The 19,799-nt window shown below is 34.4% G+C and overlaps 1 protein-coding gene across 1 annotated transcript in view; it reads right to left on the bottom strand.

Annotated features, from left to right (window-relative positions):
* Positions 1 to 19,799, bottom strand: part of KLHL4 (kelch like family member 4) — a 114,935-nt gene that overhangs the window by 48,249 nt on the left and 46,887 nt on the right. The window contains exons 2-3 of the mRNA XM_074323668.2: positions 1,506 to 1,673; positions 987 to 1,123 (exon numbers count right to left, since the gene is read on the bottom strand). Of these exons, the coding sequence (XP_074179769.1) occupies positions 987 to 1,123; positions 1,506 to 1,673 (305 nt within the window). The remainder of the gene's footprint in view (positions 1 to 986; positions 1,124 to 1,505; positions 1,674 to 19,799) is intronic.

Below are 19,799 nucleotides of genomic sequence, written 5' to 3'. Positions count from 1 at the left end.
TATTATTCAGCAATGAGAAAGATGGAAATCCTGCCATTTGTGACAACATGAGATGAACCTGGAGGATATTATGCTAAATGAAATAAGCCAGACAAAGCAAGTATGGTATCACTTGTATGTGGAATAAAAAAAAAAATGCTGATTTCATAGAAACAGCAAATAAATTGGTGGTTGCTAGGGGCAGAGAGGGAAATGGTAAATGTAGGTAAAATGGGACAAACATTGAGTTATAAAAGTTCTGGGGATTTAATGCACAGTATGGTGACTATAGTTAATAATATGGTATTGAGTATTGTTTACTTGAAAGTTGCTGAGAGTTTATCTTAAGCATTCTCACCACACATGAAAAAGCGTTAACTATTTGAGATAATATATGTTTTAATTAACTTGATGTTGGTAATCATTTCACAATGCTTATGTATATGAAATCATCACACTGTATACTTTAAATACATATAATTATATCTGTCAATTATTCCTCAATAAATTTGGAATGAATATATACATACAATACATACATACATACATACATACATACATACATACATACATACATATATACATACTACTTGGCCCCAAAACTCATCCTGTTATCTTTGTTTTATAGTTTGAGTAAATATGACTTTATTATTTCAAAGAAGCTGATTAAATCCTTAGAGTTGGTATATCCCACTTCCATTCTCGTTTTTATAAATAAGAATGTACCCACACTGTTTGAGTGTGAGAGAGAGACATGTACTTATATCTTTATGTTAAAATAACTGTATTCTCTCATGGTTATATTTTTTATAGCATAGTACTTATCTCTTGCTCTTTTATACTACTGAATTTCAATCCTGAGTCTGCCCCTTACCGTCTTAGGAAAATTGCTTAACTGGTCTAACCTTCATGTTTTTTACTTGTAGAGTAGGAATAATAACAATGTGTGTTATATAATGTAGGATTATTGTGAAGATTGTGTGAGTTAATATATGCCAAGCACTTACCTGTGTAAGCGTACTGCACCAAGGAATTGAGCGCATTAGGATCAACTCCTTCCATCTTGACCTCTTCTTGTTTGGCTTCAAGCACATCATTAGTAAACATTGCAGCAAAATAATCAGACACTGCACTGAGAACCAACCTGGAAATAGGAATGTTTCATAGGAACTATAATCAGTCCATAATCTAATTGAAAAGCATGAAATGCAATCAGTAGGTTTGTAACACTGGTGAGACTGTTTTCTGCTTAAATCTTTCACAGTTCAGTAAAGCATAGTGAAATTAGAAAGGCAAATTAAGTAAGTTGATTTTGTTTTAGACCATGTTTTCTTCATCAATTTCTCTAAAGTTTGGCTCTTCTAAATATCACACAAGAAAGTGGAAAATATATGGTAATGATTTTTCAATATAGGATGATAAAAATCTATTTTCCTCAGTGTTCCAATTAGTAATCAATGGCCTGATTCTTTCTCATACATACTTGCTATACTCACCATATGTTCTGTCTGCAGAAGGATACTTACCGATGTGCTGGGATTCGAAGGTGTCCAGCAATGAGTAGCACATCACACAGTTGTTTCTCTTTCAGGTAGTTTTCCATTTTATGGAGAGTTTGCTCCGCATGGTTTACAGCATGGAACTGTTCCTCAGATACGCTGACATTCATTTCTTCAGGATGCTGTGTATGTAATCTGAAAGGGACATAAAGTGAGAATATGGTTTACTCTCCTAGTGAGTGTGCAAATGTCCAGTGGATATTCAGACACACCAACTTCTAAAAAATATATATTGGATTAAAGTAGTATTAAAAATTTCCCTCTGATCCTAAATATTTCACTATAATTGCTGCCAGACTTCCATGAAGTGAAATGTCACGGTTAGCATTTCTATCTACAATGGGACCATGCTATGTATGGTTTGCTGCAGGGTTAGTGTTAATTGTCATATGGACAAACATAAACTTCAAAATACCAGCATCTCTCTTTAATTTTTATTGGTATCACAATGATGTCATTAGGCATGAAATTGTAGGCATGATTCAAAATACTTTTCAAATATGATTATGTCCTGAAGCTTCTCCATGAGTACTCATTACACATCAGAAATATTTCTTGAAGAATATCAAGCTTGAGAGTTCCATAACATTCTTTACAATGACAAACCCATCAAGAAAGTATACATATTTCCATCTTTTGTATCTCTTTTCTTGCTTTACTGAGATATGATTGACATATAACATTGTGTAAGTTTACGGTGTAAAACATAATTTGATATATGTATATATTGTGAAATGATTACCACAATGAGGTTAGTAAACCTATCTACCACCGCACATAGTGATTGTTTCGTGTATGTGTGGTAAGAACATTTAAGTTCTACTCTCCGAGCGATGTTCAACTATAAAGTACAGTATTATCTATAGTTACAAGAATGTACATTAGATTCCCCCAAATTATTCATCTTCTAACTGGAAGTTTGTACCCTTTGACTATTTAAGCAAATATGATCACTATTGAATCTACAACAATGAAAGCTGTCTACATGTCTTTTCAACATCACACAATGGTGAAATTTAAATACTAACACAAGTACATAGAGGCTTACAATCAGTAAAAGCTTAAAAAATTGATGGTTGGGTGAACACACTTAAATACTTTGCTTGTTACTTTTTTTTTTTTTTTAGCTTCCAGGCATCATTTTCCAACCATGTGTTAGAATTACTTTTAGTTTCCTCCACTCCAACTTGTTTTTTGTTTATTTTTAAAAAAGAGTTGGTCCAGGGTAACATTACTCTCTTTTTCTGTTTAATTCAAATAAATGTTTTATTCAAATAAATGATTCATCTCTGAATTTTTTAAACCTTTAAAGACTCTTTGTGACATTCAGTCACAATATTGTTTGGATAATCAGTGTAGTATGGTATGAATATCCTTAAATAAGAGATACAGGTTATGTGTTATAGAATTACACACTTGAAACTTATGTTATTTTTTATTAAATTTATTGGGGTGACATTGGTTAATAAAATTATATAGGTTTCAAGCGTACATTTCTAGAATACATTATCTATAGGTATTATATATTACACCACCCAGAGTCAGTTCTCCCTCCATCGCCATGTATTTGAACCCCTTTTCCCTCTTCTACCACCCTCCTCCCCCGTTACCCTCTGGTAACCACTAAACTGTTGTCTGTGTCTATGAGTTTTGATTTCTTTGTGTGTTTGCATTGTTCCTTTGTTGCTTTCAGTTTTATATCCCTCATATGAGTGTAGTCATATGGTTCTTGTCCTTTTCCATCTGACTTATTTCGCTTAGCATGATAATTTCCAGATTCATCCATGTTGTTGCAATGACAATATTTCATTTTATCTTATGGCCGAGTAGTATTCCATTGCATATATGTACCACATCTTGTTTATATAATGTTATTAACCTTGTTACCCTAATAAATTTAAGGATTGCCTGCTACAAAATATGCTTGTTTACTTGGTTTGGAAAGGAACAATCCCTTGGCACCACAGACTTGAAAGCATTCAGTTTCCACTTAACTACTTATCCTAATCTTTCCTTTGCTTAAGTAATCATTTGATTCTCATTGAGTCAATCAAACATTCAATGTCTCATTATCTTAGCTATTCTCACATATACTCCACCATGTATTGGAGAGGATCATATTCTAAAGCAGGAATATGTTTTGGAAAATAAGTTCTAACCAGGAAAATATTTTATTCTGTGAATTTCATTCAGCCGTTTTAGCTGAAGACAAAAAGTGCCTTAAATTACTAGCTGTTTCTGGATATGTTTACCTGGGCATTATAAATTTATTAGATATCTGTTGCATATTTTATAATTAAAATGCAGATTTTTAAAACCTAAAAATATCATCAATATGAACCTCACATAATTTTGTTAGATTTCAAAAAACTAAGACAACTCTGTCTTGTGTCTCATCAAGAAATAATAAATTAGTACTCCAAGAGATATAAGTAGATCAAATTATAGCATCCACTATACAACAGACATATTAATGTAAAGATATAAAAATATTATAATCTACTCTTGGTCCTTATTTAAGCAGAATGTAATAAAATAAATCAAACAAGCAAACCAACAACAATTAAACTAGTCTTTTGAAACTTAACCTGATCTTAAGTTCCCAGAGTTCATAAATTATAGTTTTACTGCCTCCATTTTAGGTACTGTAATGTCATACCACATGTTATAATGGAAGCCACTGTATTAGAGAATGTTCTTCCCTAGTCTTCATTGTATGGTAACTATTGATTGTGACATAGGAGGCAGCATGGGGGAATGAAAAGAACATCAAAATGCTTGTATTTAGTTCCTGCCCTCGTACTTACAAGCTGAGTAATATTAGGAAAGTCACTTTATCTTTCTAAGTATTAATTTTCCCCTACAAAACGGGGATGCAAATAATACTAATACCAATGATACCAACGATAATGCTTACGTCACAGGGCTACTCAGATAATTACATGAGATAATATACATGAAGTTCTGTAGAAAAGTTAAGTCTTATGTTTAGTCCTAAATATCAAGATGTAGTTATTTCCATATGTATCTTTACTTTTCGTCTTGAATTATAAATTATTAATGAACAGACTTTGTTAGAACAGATGTAGGATTACAGAAAATTTGAGAAGTACAGAAAATTCTTTATTTTTGGTTGTCACAACTAGAAGGACATCTCTGGTTGAGAAAACTAGGGAAGGTTGCTACTGGCATCAAGTGGGTAGAGGCCTGAGATGCTGGTAAAGATCCTACAATGCACATAACAGCCCTCTACAATAAATAAGTATTTCACCATATATTTGATCCCCTTGATGGAAGGAGAACTGACTCTGGGAGGTAAACACACAAAGCAATATATAGACGATGTATTATAGAAATATACACTTGAAACCTGTATAATTTTACTAACCAATGTCACCCCAATAAATTTAATACATAAAACAAAACAAAATAATTATTCAGCCCAAAATGTCACAGAGGGATAGCGGATGGGGGGAGGGGGGTTCACACAGTGTGAGGGATATAAATGATAAACGTCTAAGTTTTGCTTTGTCTTGTGCACCTGAAACTAATTAAAAAAATTAAAAAAAAATGTCATTGGTGGCAAGTTTAAGTAACTCTGGTTTACTTCTTAATTCCACAATTATTAAACCTTTAAAAAGCAGGGACTATGTTTAAATGTTTTTTTATAAAAATGTACCTGAAACAATAATTTGCATACAATGAACATGTAGTCGTTGATTCAATATTCAAGCCACATTTCAGTGACTAAATATTACTCTACATTATCTTTTTTGTCCCTGTGACAAAATGAGTTAATTTATTGAATTCTGAGAACGAGGAGTGGACTTTGACCTATCATTGCAAAGAACCATTATTTTAAATTTAATTTTACCTTATGAAAATTTTTCTATATTTAAGCTTCATTTTAGAATAGTTTTAGATTTACAGAAAAGTTGATACTATGGTGCACTTTTTACAATTAATAAACCAGTAATATTGATACATTATTATTGACTACAGTCCATACTTTATTCAGATTTCTTCACTTTTTACTATTCCAAAATTTCACTCAGATACCACATATTTTTTACCTAGAATGCTTTATGTTATTATGTTTTTAATAAAATGATTGAGACAACATTAATTAATAACATATACATTTCAGGTGTGCAACTTTATAATACAATACCTATATACCGCATTTAGTCACCATGTCTCCTTAGGATCCACTTGGCTTTGATAGTTTCTCAGATTTTCCTTGTCTTTAATGATGTTGAAAATGTTCAGGAGTACTGGTCAGGTAATACCCCTAAATTGGGATTTGCCTGATTTCTTCTCATAATTAGGCAAACCTTTTGAATTTTCGGGAGGAAAACCACCAAGGTAAAATGCCATTCTCATCACATTATATTAAGGGTGTATTATGACACTGTAACTGATCACTGTTGATGTTAATATTGATTACCTGGCTTAGGTAGTATTTGTCAAGTTTCTTTACTGTAAAGGTACTCTTTTTGTCCCTTTCCCATCCTGTTCTCTTTGGAAGGAAGTCACTATGCACAGCCCACACATGAGTGACATATTATCGCTCACTTCCTTGAGGGTAGAGTAGTTACATAAGTTATGTGGAATTCTGCATGGGATATATGTCTTTTCTCATATCTATGTAGTATCTATCTATCTGGCCAGCCATCCAGATAATAATATGGGGTTATTCTTAGCATTTCCTTAACTTCTGACACTAGAAGATGCTGTAGGCTTATATTGTATAGAACCAGCCATTTCTCTAAGAGGACGTAGTTTCTTTTATTGGAGAATTGTATTAGAAATCAAGATCTGAGTACTACATATGCTTGATTTTACTGGTGTCATTGCCTCTAGGTTCTCTCAGCTGACAGAGAAAGGGAATATATTTGCATATATACCAACCCAATAAAATGTGTTAATATTAAAATTCAAGTGTCAATTTAGTGTACAAGGTATTTATAGTATTTTGTGCTTAGGGAACACTTCACATAAATATCACCAACTTATTAAAAAAAAACGGTTTTTCTATTAGATAGAATATAAATTTAGGAAGACATTAGAAATTGAACATGTGAATGAATGAGAACTGAAAAACAAAAACAAAAACAAAAGAAAAAATCAATTGTTCCTAATATAATTACTCTTCTATCAGAATGCCTCAAATAGAATCTAATAAAAACAGGAAAGTATTCAAATAACATGTCCTTAAACACCCACAGTGTTGTAAAATATACAGGCCACATTATGTCCTCCAAGAAATTCCTCATGGTTCAAAATGGGCTCATAAGGAAATGACAAAGATTATTGTTTGAAATTTTGCTTTAAGTACTCAGTGATGCAGTTTAAACGCTTATGGAAACGTGCTTACTGAATAGTCCCACACATTAAAATTAAGGCTAATAAAAATGTTTGGAAAATGTTACTCCACAGCTACATATCTGAGTACATATGAAAGTTCCATTAAAATACTATATAAAATCTTGAGATTATATGCTAAGCAAAGTAAGTTAGACAGAAAAAGTCAAAAAGTATATGACTTCATGCATATATGGGATATAAAATTCAAAACAACACAGGAAAGACAAACAAAGAAACAAAAACTCATAGACACAGACAACAGTTTAGTGGTTACCAGAGGATAAGTGGGGAGTGTAGGTGGTAGAAGAGGTAAAAGGGGGTCAAATATATGGTGATGGAAGGAGAACTGACTTTGGGTGGTGAACACACAATGTAATGTATAGATGATGTATTATAGAAATGTACACTTGAAACCTATATAATTTTATTAACCAATGTCATCCCAATAAATTTTATAAAAAAACATCAGTATGCTAATATGGAAGGTATATGCACACATATATACAAGTCTCTCTTCTTGGATTCAGAACCCATTATCTTGATGTTTTCATGTCCTTTCATTTCAATCTGTCACTTCTCTTGATTTCCATGACATAGGGTTTTGTTTTTTTTTCTTTTTGTCTTCTCACTGGCCTCTCATCCTCTCCCAACTTGCTAAATGCCAGGATATTGAAGATATTATCTTTAGCTCTCTCTGCTTTTGGAGTTTCATTCACTCTCATGACTTTAACTATCATCTAAATGCAGATGAGTTCAAGTCTTTATCTATGACTATCCTTTCTGCTGAACTACAGACTCATATTTCCAATGGCCACCATAATATTTCTACAGGGAGATTTGTCACTTTTAACTCTGTCTAAAGAATAGCTTATTTTTTTTCTTTCCAAAGCATGGAGTTAAGTGGTATTCCTCGCTCTCCCTTGTGCCTCATAATTAATGTTTTCCAAGTCCTGTAGCTTCTTTTCATATACTGGTTTATGAAGTGTGATATGGTGAAAACAGCATGAGTTTTATTTTTTAAAAAAAATCGGTTCAAGCCCTTGCTATACTAGTTCTAGGTGTCCAACTATTAGCAAGTTAACTGAACCTTTGATTCCTTACCTGTCAAACTGACAATAATAACAAACACTTTGCAGAGTATTTCTGAATGTTAAATAAGACTACATAAAAGTACATGGCAACCAAAAATATTCTTCACTCTATTTTTTTTCCATGAGTTGCCCTCAAGCCTGGTTCAGGTTCTCATTCCTTCTGCAGTTTCTAACTAATATTCATGCCTCTGATTTCCTATCCTTTAAACCATTCTATAAAAAAAACTTAGATTACTGTTAGTAAATTATAGCTCCTTTCAAATCATACACCTTCTCAAAATCATTCAATAACTCCCCATTGTCTATCATATTAAGTGCAAACTTCTCACCTTGACACTGCAACATGACTTCAGTTTATGCTTTCTACCACATGGTCCCTTACAGTTTTCTCTATTGACTACAAATTCTTCTTTGAATATCCTTTGCACTTGCTTATCTCATGTTCTTTGTTTATTCAGTTTTTTCTTTCTGTATTTCCCCACTCTATCTTTGCCTTCTAAACTCATATTCATCACCCTCTTCTGTCTTAATATATGATCTTCTCCTTCACTTGAAAACTTCTATTGATTTGTTTACTTTGCTTTTTGATATTTACCTTAGATAGAAATCACTAATATAGTGAAACACAGTCTCTTCTCTCAGTGACCTTATATTCTAGTAGAGGGTCTCAAAGAAATATGCAAGTGAATATCAATACACATGTTTAATTGTATTATCTTATCATTTAATCAAGAAATATACTAAGTGGTACTTATACATCAGGTACTATGAAATTATTATGGAAAACTCTTGATTACCTGGCTTAGGTAGTGTTTGTCAAGTTTCTTCACTGTGAAGTTACTCTTTTTGTCCCCTTCCCATCCTGTTCTCTTTGGAAGAAAGTCTAGAAACTCTGAAACCTGTTGTTCTTTAGGGTCAGTTTCTGGATATTTATTTTGTTGCTTTTGAAAGAGCCATATTTCCATGTTTCTGTATATGCCTTGTGATCTTTTGTTAAAATTGGGCATTTGAAAAAAAAGAAAAATTGGGCATTTGGAAAAACAGCTACTTTTCCTAATTTTTGCATAATGGCTCTATGTGGGAGAATTCTTTGACTAAGCAGCTCAGCATGAAGGTTTGAGGTCTTCTCAGGACTTATCTGGGTATGCGTGGTGCTTTTACCCCAGTCCATCATATGCAATGCTGCTTATATATGTCTTAATTTATTTAAATCTCACCACTACTTCTTGTTGGTGTCTTAGATATTCTACTGTATTACTTTAACCATAATCCCTTGCCCCCAGGTATCCACAAATGTGCTGTCCCTGTGCAATTTTCATATGGTTTGATGTCTGCCACTACTTTCTGTGGCTTCCAACCTGAGATATAAACTATACTGCCATTTTCATCTGAGCTCTGAGTTATGTAAAATAATAGCCCCCGCCTTATCTACAGGGGATATGTTCCAAGACTCCCAGTGGATGTACGAACCCTATATATACTATTTTTCCTATACATACATACCTATGATAAAGTTTAATTTACAAATTAGGCACAATAGATGAATAATTAATAATTAATAGATGAATTGATATAAAACAATCATAACAATATGCTGTAATAAAAGTTATGTGAATGTGGGCTCTCTCTCTCCCCTGAAATATCTTATTGCGTTGTACCCATGTTTCTTCTTGTGATGATGTGAGATGATAAAATGCCAAACCTATTCCTGAATATGCATAGCCATCACTTACTTACAGGAAATGACTTGGTATCACTTGTTTCAGGGGATCCCTTGCTGAATTCTTTGTATAGGCTCAATATTTCCTGCCATAATAGGTTGCTGTCAATCAGAACACATTGTTTTGATTATGTCTTCTACACACAAATTTAATGCCTTTTGTATCCTAACTAAGCACTTATCATTCACCATGGCTTTAACTTTTGTACTTTGAGGTACAGCAGCAAACTAGAATGAATTTATTTTTCCTTCTTTAATAATTTCACGGGAAGATTTATTCTTATACATTTTAGCAGCTTCAGCATACAATTTTTTTTCCTTATGTTCAGAATTTTCACATTTTTATTAAAGAAAGCACTATGTGGTTTCTCTTTGGTATGTCTGAATTGCCAGCATCACTATTCTTGCACTTTGAGGCCATTATGAACTAAAATAAGGGTACCTTGAACATAAGTACTGCAATACCACAACACTCGATCTGATAGCTGAAAGGGCTACTAAGTGACTAATGGCTGGGCGGGTAGTGTATACAACATGGATACACTAGATAAAGGGACAATTAACGTACTGGACTGGAATGGCATGAGATTTTATCACACTACTCAGAGTGGGGTGCAATTTGAAATTTTGTGTTGTTTCTAAAATTTTCCATTTAGTATTTTTGGACGGCAGTTGACTGCAGGTAACTGAAAACACAGAAAGCAAAACTGTGGATAAGGGGGACTACTGTACTGAAATCAGTTTCTTGGTTAATCTACAGAGAGACCAGAGTGTTCCAAACAAATTCCACTCTTTTCCTTGTACCCTGAGGAAATAAAAAAACAAGTCACCGTCTTCCAACTCTGCCATGCTACCCTGAGAAGGCAGTGGTACAAGATCAAGTGTAAATACCATGAAATTTCCTATTGATTCGAATATAACTTTTTCTTGGTTGGACATTTACTTGGTTGTTGCATATCTATCTGTAACTTATTTCCAGAGCTCCCACAAAGCTGTTTTAATCAGTCTGCAGTTGTTTACTTGATGTTTCCATGGGGTAACAAGGGCCTAGAGCTTCTTATTCCACCATCATGCTGACATCACAGAAGCTACAGTTGTCTGAATTGATTTAATTTTAAGGAGAATGTTTGAGGTCCCTGTGTTTTTCTGAGTAGCAGTAAAACAGACATCAGAAAAATAAACATCTGTGATTGCTCTCACTACAAAACTATTTCGTAACAACTATACTTTGAAAAAGAATAGAAGGCATTATCTTAAATAGATAAAATTGTTCATTTTAACAGCCTCTTTGGAAGACTACTGGGCAATATAAATTAAAATATACATACTCTGTAAAGATGTTCTTGGATCCGGATCAAAATGGCGGCGTGAGGTGAGCCTCTGTAAACTCCCCTGGAATTTACAACTAATCGAACAACAATACGTCCAAAATGGACACCCTGCACAGCACAGGCAAGAAAAAGAGGCCCACTACTGAATTCACCTAAAGGTGGGGGAATCCCGCGAGCAGGGGGAGGAGAAAAGGGAGAAGTGCGGAGAGGGAGCCACGCGGGCGCAGGAGGCAGAGCTCGCTCAGTGCGCCGAGCTCGCTGCTTCCCGGAACTACCGCAGCTGCGGGGAAAGGGAAGAACTCGGACTGCTAGGGCTCCGCTTATGGCCCACAGGGCTGAGGGGGCAGCATATAACACGGCTGAACCCAACGCGCACGGCAGAGACCTCGGAGAAAAAATTGAGGGAAGAAAGCTGAAAATGGCAGTTTAAGCCATCACTGCAGAGCAGAGAACGGAGCCCTAGGCACTAAGACTAGCCACCCCCTCCCTACCCTCCCAGAGCTCACCCCGCCCCCACCTGCTCAGTGCTAGAAGCGGAACAGTAGCAGTGTCAGACCAAAAGAACAGAATATTTGCTGTTCTGAGAACTCTGGACCGCAGACACAGATTCACAGCCCAACTAGCTCTGGCAAAGGGGAGGGAGCTGTGGAAGCAGGACCGGCTGTGGTGGTGGTAGCCACCATTGCTCTGGGCCACCTCTCACAACTCACCCCGCCTCTGGCCCCACCTATCTGGGCGAATCCCTGCAGGAGTAAACAGAACTGCTGAAACATACGGGCTCTGATCTGGTGCAGGAAGAGCTTTGGAACATCAAAAGCTCTCCGCATACCCACCGGGAAACTGCGCCCTATTGCCACTGCGACCCAGGCAAACTATTAACAGAGGACAAGCCCGTCTCCCAGGGAATCCCCCCATTGTGAGAGAAGCTGGAATAGTGCAGGAAAACATAGCATACCATGTGAGAGAGAAAAAAAAAAAGGCTGCAGTTGGAGAGAAAATAAAACATTCTACCAACAAGTACTGGCAAACAAAAGAAAGACCTCTTCCTATCACACTGTTGCAGAAGCAACTCCTGTAGATGTCTAGGAAGACAAATAATAAATCAGTAATTGCCATGAATAACCAAGGCAACAAGACAGCTCAGAAAGGAAGTGAAAAGTCTCCAGAAAAGAAACTTAAAGATATGGAAACATGTGACTTAAATAACAGAGAATTCAAGATTACACTTCTGAAAAAACTCAATGAGATGCAAGAAAACAAAGAAAGAAAATATAATGAACTCAGAAACAAAAACAAAGAAAAACATGAGCATTTTACGAAAGAGATAGAAATTTTAAAAAAGAACCAAATAGAATTTCTGGCGATTAAGAACTCAATAGAAGAAATTAAGAATGAAATAGCCAGCTTAGGTAGTAGAGTTGACCAGATGGAGGAAAGAATCAGTGACATCGAAGATAGAAACCTGGAAATGACACAGATGGAAGAAGAAAGAGACTTAAGCCTTAAAAGAAATGAAAGAACTCTACAAGAACTTTCTGACTCCATCAGAAAGAGCAATATATGAATAATGGACATACCAGACGGAGAAGAAAGAGAGAAGAGAACAGATAACATATTCAAACAAATTGTTGATGAGAACTTCCCAAACTTGTGGACAGAACTGGATCCTCGAATCGAAAAAGCAAATAGAACGCCTAGTTACCTCAATCCCAACAGGCCTTCTCCAAGGCACATTGTATTGAAGCTGTCTAAAATCAACAACAAAGAAAGAATCCTCAAGGCAGCCAGGGAAAAGAAGATGGTAACCTACAAAGGAAAGCCCAGTAGATTATCATCAGATTTTTCAGCAGAAACTCTACAAGCCAGGAGGGAGTGGAATCAAATATTCAAACTATTGAAAGAAAGAAATTATGAGCCAAGAATAATATATCCAGCAAAGATATCCTTTAGATATGAAGGAAGAATAAAGACCTTTCCAGACATACAGAAGCTGAGGGAATTGTCTAATACACGAACTGCACTACAGGAAAAAATAAAGGAGGCTATTCGAACACCATCAACATAGACAATTTATGGCAACCAAAACATAAAAAGGGGAAGAGTAAAGGCCTGAACCGGAATATAGGAATGGAGCAAGTAAGCATGCTGAAGAAAATGGAATACTCTAAATATAAAACTATAAAACTTTCTTTTACATAAACTTAAGGGTAAACACTCAAAAAAAATCCAGAACTGAAATATATACTGTAACAAAAGAAGAAACAGAGGGAAACATCATAGAATACCACCACACAGAAATAATAGACAACAACTAAAAGGCAAAGAAACAATGGAGACACAGCCTTACCAGAAAACTAAAGATAGAATGACAGGAAATCCTCACACATCAATAATCACCCTAAATGTAAATGGACTGAACTCACCAATAAAAAGGCACAGAATAGCAGATTGGATCAAAAAACTAAACCCAAACATATGCTCTCTCCAAGAGACACATCTCAGTTACAAGGACAAGCATAGACTCAAAGTGAAAGGGTGGAAATTGACACTCCAATCAAATGGTACCCAGAGAAAATCAGGTGTAGCCCTAAAGATACCAGATGAAACAGACTTCAGGGCGAAAAAGATAACAAGAGACAAAGATGGACATTTCATAATGGTAAAGGGGACTATACAACAAGAAGACATAACAGTCATCAATATTTATGCCCCCAATCAGGTAGCACAAAAATATACCAAGCAACTACTAACACAACTAAAGGGAGAAATTGACCAAAACAAAATTATACTAGGGGACTTAAATACATCATTGACAGCTATGGATAGATCATCAAACAGAAAACAAATAACGAAATAGCAACCACAAATGACACATTAGATGAAATGGACATAATTGACATATACAGAGCACTTAATCCTAAACCATCAGACTATACATTCTTTTCTAGTGTACATGGAACATTCTCAAGGATAGACCATTATATTGGGACATAAAATCAGTCTCAGCAAATTTAAGAAGATTGAAATCATACCAAGTATATTCTCTGATCACAAGGCTTTGAAACTGTATATCACCTACAAAAACAAAGCAGGAAGAAACACAAATACATGGAGATTAAACAACATACTTTTAAAGAAGGACTGGGTCAAAGAAGAAATTAGAGGAGAGATCAAAAGAGACACAGAAACAAATGACAATGTAAATACCTCCTACCAAAATTTTTGGGATGCAGCGAAAGAAGTTTTAAGAGGGAAGTTTATATCACTACAGGCCTATCTCAAGAAACAAGAAAAATCCCAAATAAATAACCTCATGTTACACCTTAAACAAATAGAAAAAGAAGAACAAATGAAACCCAAGGTCAGCAAAAGAAAGGAAATAACAAAAATCAGAGCAGAACTAAACGAAATAGAGAAGAAGACACAAAGAAATGGAAAGACATTCCGTGCTCATGGATTGGAAGAATCAACATTGTTAAAATGGCCATATTACCCAAAGCAATATACAGATTAATGCAATCCCCATCAAAATCCCAATGGCATTTTTTAAAGAAATAGAACAAAAAGTCATCAGATTTGTTTGGAACCACAAAAGACCCTGAATAGCCAAAGCAATCTTAAGAAAAAAGAACAATACTGTAGGTATCACACTCCCTGACTTTAGCATGTACTACAGGGCTACAATAATCAAAACAGCATGGTATTGGCAGATAAACAGTCACATAGACCAATGGAATAGAATTGAGAACCCAGAAATAAAACCACATAAATATGGACAGATAATTTTTTGCAAAGAAGCTAAAAACATACAATGGAGAAAAGACAGCCTCTTCAATAAACGGTGGTGGGAGAATTGGATAGCCACGTGCAAAATAATGAAACTGTACTGCTATCTGTCACCATGTACCAAAGTTAATTCAAAATGGATCGAAGACTTAAGCATAAGACCTGACACAATAATCTGTATAGAATAAACATAGGTACTAAATTTATGGACCTTGGGTTCAAAGAGCATTTTATGAATTTGACTCCAAAGGCAAGGGAAATAAAAGCTAAAATAAATGAATGGGAGTATGTGAAACTTAAAAGCTTCTGCACAGCAAAAGAAACCATCCACAAAGTAAAGAGGCAACCAACTGAATGGAAGATTTTACAAACAGTGCCTCCGATAAGGGGCTAATATCCAAAATATACAAGGAAGTCATGAAACTCAACAACAAAGAAACAAACAACCCAATTGAAAAATGGGCAGACGACCTGCAGAGATATTTTTCCAAAGAGGACATACAAATGGCAAATAGCTATATGAAAAAATGCTCAACATCACTAATCATCAGAGAAATGCAAATCAAAACCACAATGAGATATCACCTCACCCCTGTCAGAATGGCTACCATCAAGAAGACAAATAGTAACAAGTGTTGGAGAGGCTGTAGAGAAAAAGGAACCCTAATACACTGTTGGTGGGAATGCAGACTGTTGCAGCCGTTATGGAAGGCAGAGTGGAGGTTCCTCAAAAAATTACGAATAGAATTACCATATGACCCAGCAATCTCTCTTCTGGGTATCTACCCAAAAAATCTGAAAACATTTATACATAAAGACACGTGTGCTCCAATGTTCATTGCAGCTTTGTTTACGGTGGCCAAGACATGGAAACAACCAAAATGTCCTTCAATAGATGAATGGATAAAGAAGTTGTGGTATATATACACAATGGAATACTATTCGTTGGTAAGAAAAGATGATATAGGAACATTTGTGACAACATGGATGGATCTTGAGAGTATGATGCTAAGCGAAATAAGTCAGGCAGAAAAAGCAGAGAACCATATGATTTCACTGATATGTGGTATATAAACCAAAAACAGCAAAAGAACAAGACAAACAAATGAGAAACAAAAACTCATAGACACAGACAATAGTTTAGTGGTTACCAGAGGGTAAGGGGGATCAAATATATGGTGATGGAAGGAGAACTGACTCTGGGTGGTGAACACACAATGGGATTTATAGATGATGTAATACAGAATTGTACACCTGAAATCTATGTAATTTCACTAACAATTGTCACCCCAATAAAATTTAAAAAAATAAATAAATAAAATAAAGATACTCTTGAGGAGCTTTAGAAAACCTCCATGTATGAGTAAAATATCTGAATATAGTTATATTAGAGAGTGTGCCTTTTACCATAGTTAAAATTTTGTAAAGGCCCAGAACCAGGTGATGATAATACAGAGTGCCTAACTTAATATTTAAGCATTTCTGTTCTCAAGTAGCTTCATAATATTTTTTTCTGGTTTTCTATTGTCAGGTGTTTGTTCCATTTTTCAAGGAGCTATGGAATATTAAATGGCAACTCAGGCTTCTTCTAATGGTGCTACCTAATTTCCGAAAACTCATTATAGAAAATATTATTTTCTTACTGAGGGGATATGAAACTGCACAGAAAAAATATCTATTTTTTTGGTTGACAAAATGAAACATTTCATTTTGAAATCCAGAGGATGACTTTAGTGCTTAAATAAAATTTTTATACTTGACTCTCTTTTGGAGAGCTGTTGGAAGCATGATCCATGTGCTTTTCCTGTCAAATGGATGGCATTCAGTAAATGTCTGATGAATGTATTAATTTATGCACCTATTTTAATACTATTGCAGTTAGAACTTTACTATATTTGTAGTCTTGGAAATGGATGAATTAAATTTCAAAAACAAATCACAAACTTAAAGTTTCCTCTTGCTATGATAGCTATGATAAATATTGAGAAAGTTGCAGTCATGCAGATAATATCATGATTCTGAGTGGCATAAATTAAGCCAATATTCTAAACTTATAGGAGGTAGACGATTTTCTCTGAAGAAATGATGCACCCCTATGAGTGTAATGAATATTGCAATATATCACACGTGATTATATTTTAAGATATTATGCTGTTTTAAATTACTAAAAATGTTATTTGAAAGGAAGTATATATGTATAATATAAAACAAGAGCCTAGACTGTTTCCATTTAATCCAAAACACATGATCTGTTGTTAATATTTTAATCTGTTATTTATTAAGAATAATATTAAAATATTAATCTGTTAATGTTTAGAATTATATACTTTAAAATCTTATTATTTAATTATAATAAATGATAATGTCATCACAATTGAAATCACTTTCATCTAGGACTCTAAAATTTATTTGATCTTGAATTTCTAGCTTCCAGAATTGTGAGAAAATAAGTTTATGTCATTGAAGTCACCAAATCTGTGGCATTTTATTTTTGCAGTCCTATCAAACTAATGTAAGCTAAATATAAAATTAAATATGATAAGGTCAGGTAATTTTTCTTCCATTAGCTTATAAACACTTGTTAAAGCATGGGTATGTATTTAATAACAATAAATGACAAAATCATAAAAGATGTCAAAAGACTATTATTAAATATTGCATAATTGTAAAAATTAACAAAATTTGACAGGAGGCAGTGTGGTATATTCACTAAGAATTTACTCTTTTTACTCAGATAAAAGCTTAATTTCAGTCCAAACATTTAATTAAGTGACTAAGAAATTTAGTAAACTTCCCTAACGCTCAACTCCTTTATAGTCTGTAAAATAGTGCCAACTCCAAAGAGCGTTTTTCCGAATGCAGCAGGAAATAGCCATTAAATACTATATATTGTAGTCCCCTGCAGTACGATCACCACCACCACCACCACCATCCTCATCGTCATCATCATCATCATCATCACCATCATCGCCATCATCATCACATTTAGGGCTGGCATGATCAGTGAAAGCAATAGAAAAAATACATGATAGTTTTAGAAAAATACAGAAAGAATATAGGTGAGCTTAGCCTTGAAGGCTAGACAAGGCCTGGATGAATAGAAAAGAGTGAGAAAGAGGCATTTGAGGAATAGAGAACACGGTTTACAAAAGAGTGTAAGTGTTGTAACTGCTGTTACTTGCCCTGTCTTGATTTTATTAGAAGGACTGTAGAAGTAGCAAAGTCAAAAGTATATTATGAACAGACGTTAAACACCAGGAAAAGCATGTGCCATTTTCCATACCTGGTGTGAGCAATGAAAACTGAGAAAAGGGAAATCTGGCGTCAGGAACTGAGTCAATAGGAAGGAGTTGCTCAGAATGAGTTAGCTTGAAGGGCAGTTCTATATTGCAGCTGAACGTGACTTGACAAAGAAGCAAGGAGAGTGAAAGTAATTAGCATTTGGCTGCAATAAGACTTCTTTTGAGGGTCTTACCTAAGTAAAATATTGGCACTTCTGAGCCAGACGCCTGGCAGCAGAAAAGTGCTCAGCATTTGACTAACTTCACAGTGGTATACATATTACGTATGAAACAAAAGTGAAAGCAACAAGTAACAGTCACATATGAGATTTAATGAAATACAGCAAGGCCTAGAAAAAAACAATAATATACACTTGTGATTTAAACAGCAGTGGGATCAAGAGAAATTGGTGATCTTTTTTTGTTGTGTTTGATTTAGGGAAAAGTTACTTAACTGAAGGCAACCTCATGTTTTTTGTTTGTTTGTTTTGTGTGTGTGTGTGTGTGTGTGTGTTTTGTTACATCATGCTGGGAAAAAAATGTCTGAAAAGAGGTTAATAAGTCCAAAATGATAAGATATTCACATAATCTATACATAAATCGACAACCCCTTAGATGTGAAGATTATTGTGTTAAGTTGGTTTGAGGTTGGTGAAAGACTTATCAAGCAATTGTTAAAGCTTTGAGGTTTCCATGGGAACAGGGGGTAAATGAAGGTTGAAAGGCCTCCAACCAGTTTTTAATATGGTATTAAAGTGTTTATTTATTGTTTTAATGTTGATATTTATTGTTTAATATGAATAGCGTTTTGTTGCAATGTTTCTGTTTTTCATTTGCTTTGTAAGAGTCATGAAATCTGTGAGTAATTTGTATTAAATATAGAGGTCAACTTTCTACATTAAAGATAGAATTCTTTTAATAAGGTTTATTTTTTTAAGATAGAAACATGTTATCATGAATTAACCATCCTAGATAATATCTTGATGTTTCTTACAGAAATTACATTTGTATTTCTACCCAAGACTTTTATATTATGTATAAGTATATTTCTATTTAAAATAACAATTATAAGCTACAAATAAAAAATGAACAAATATACAGTGCTGGCTAATATGTTATGAAATTTGGTATAATCATTTGCAAGTAATACAGCAAAGTCACTCTCTAAGTATTTGTACATGCTACAGGCTGGTACAGGATTTCTTTTGGGTAGGTAATTGTGATAAAGGCACATTTTCCACATTTCCCATAATATATTGAATTTGTGATGTCTATCACGTGTTTGATTTAACATAAACAGAAAAGCTGTTGGAAATGAAAACAGAACATATTGAAGTGTTTCAAATGTGAAGATTGATCCTAGTTTCCAGTGTTTGTAATGTGTCAGGAATGTGTGCATTTTTTTTTTCCGTTTTGGTATTACCACAGAAGGCTATTTGTTACACATAAAAAAAGACTTATTAGCACCCCGTTTTCCTAAGCTTTCTTGTTATAACCTTAATGTTGTATTACAAAAACTATCTGGAGTTAATGTTGATGTGCGTGCATATACACACATCACAGTTTTACTCATATTAATGAAAGCATGTTACCAAGTATTTTAAGTCAATATCAAGATCAAGTCCTAGATCTAGATGTATATCTACAGATTAAAAAGAAAAATGTATATTCTCATTTATCCCCAA

Source organism: Rhinolophus sinicus, chromosome 18 (assembly GCF_057876585.1).
Source record: "Rhinolophus sinicus isolate RSI-liver-muscle chromosome 18, RSI-T2T, whole genome shotgun sequence".
Lineage (NCBI taxonomy): Eukaryota > Metazoa > Chordata > Mammalia > Chiroptera > Rhinolophidae > Rhinolophus > Rhinolophus sinicus.
This window is presented reverse-complemented; position numbering and strand designations above follow the sequence as displayed.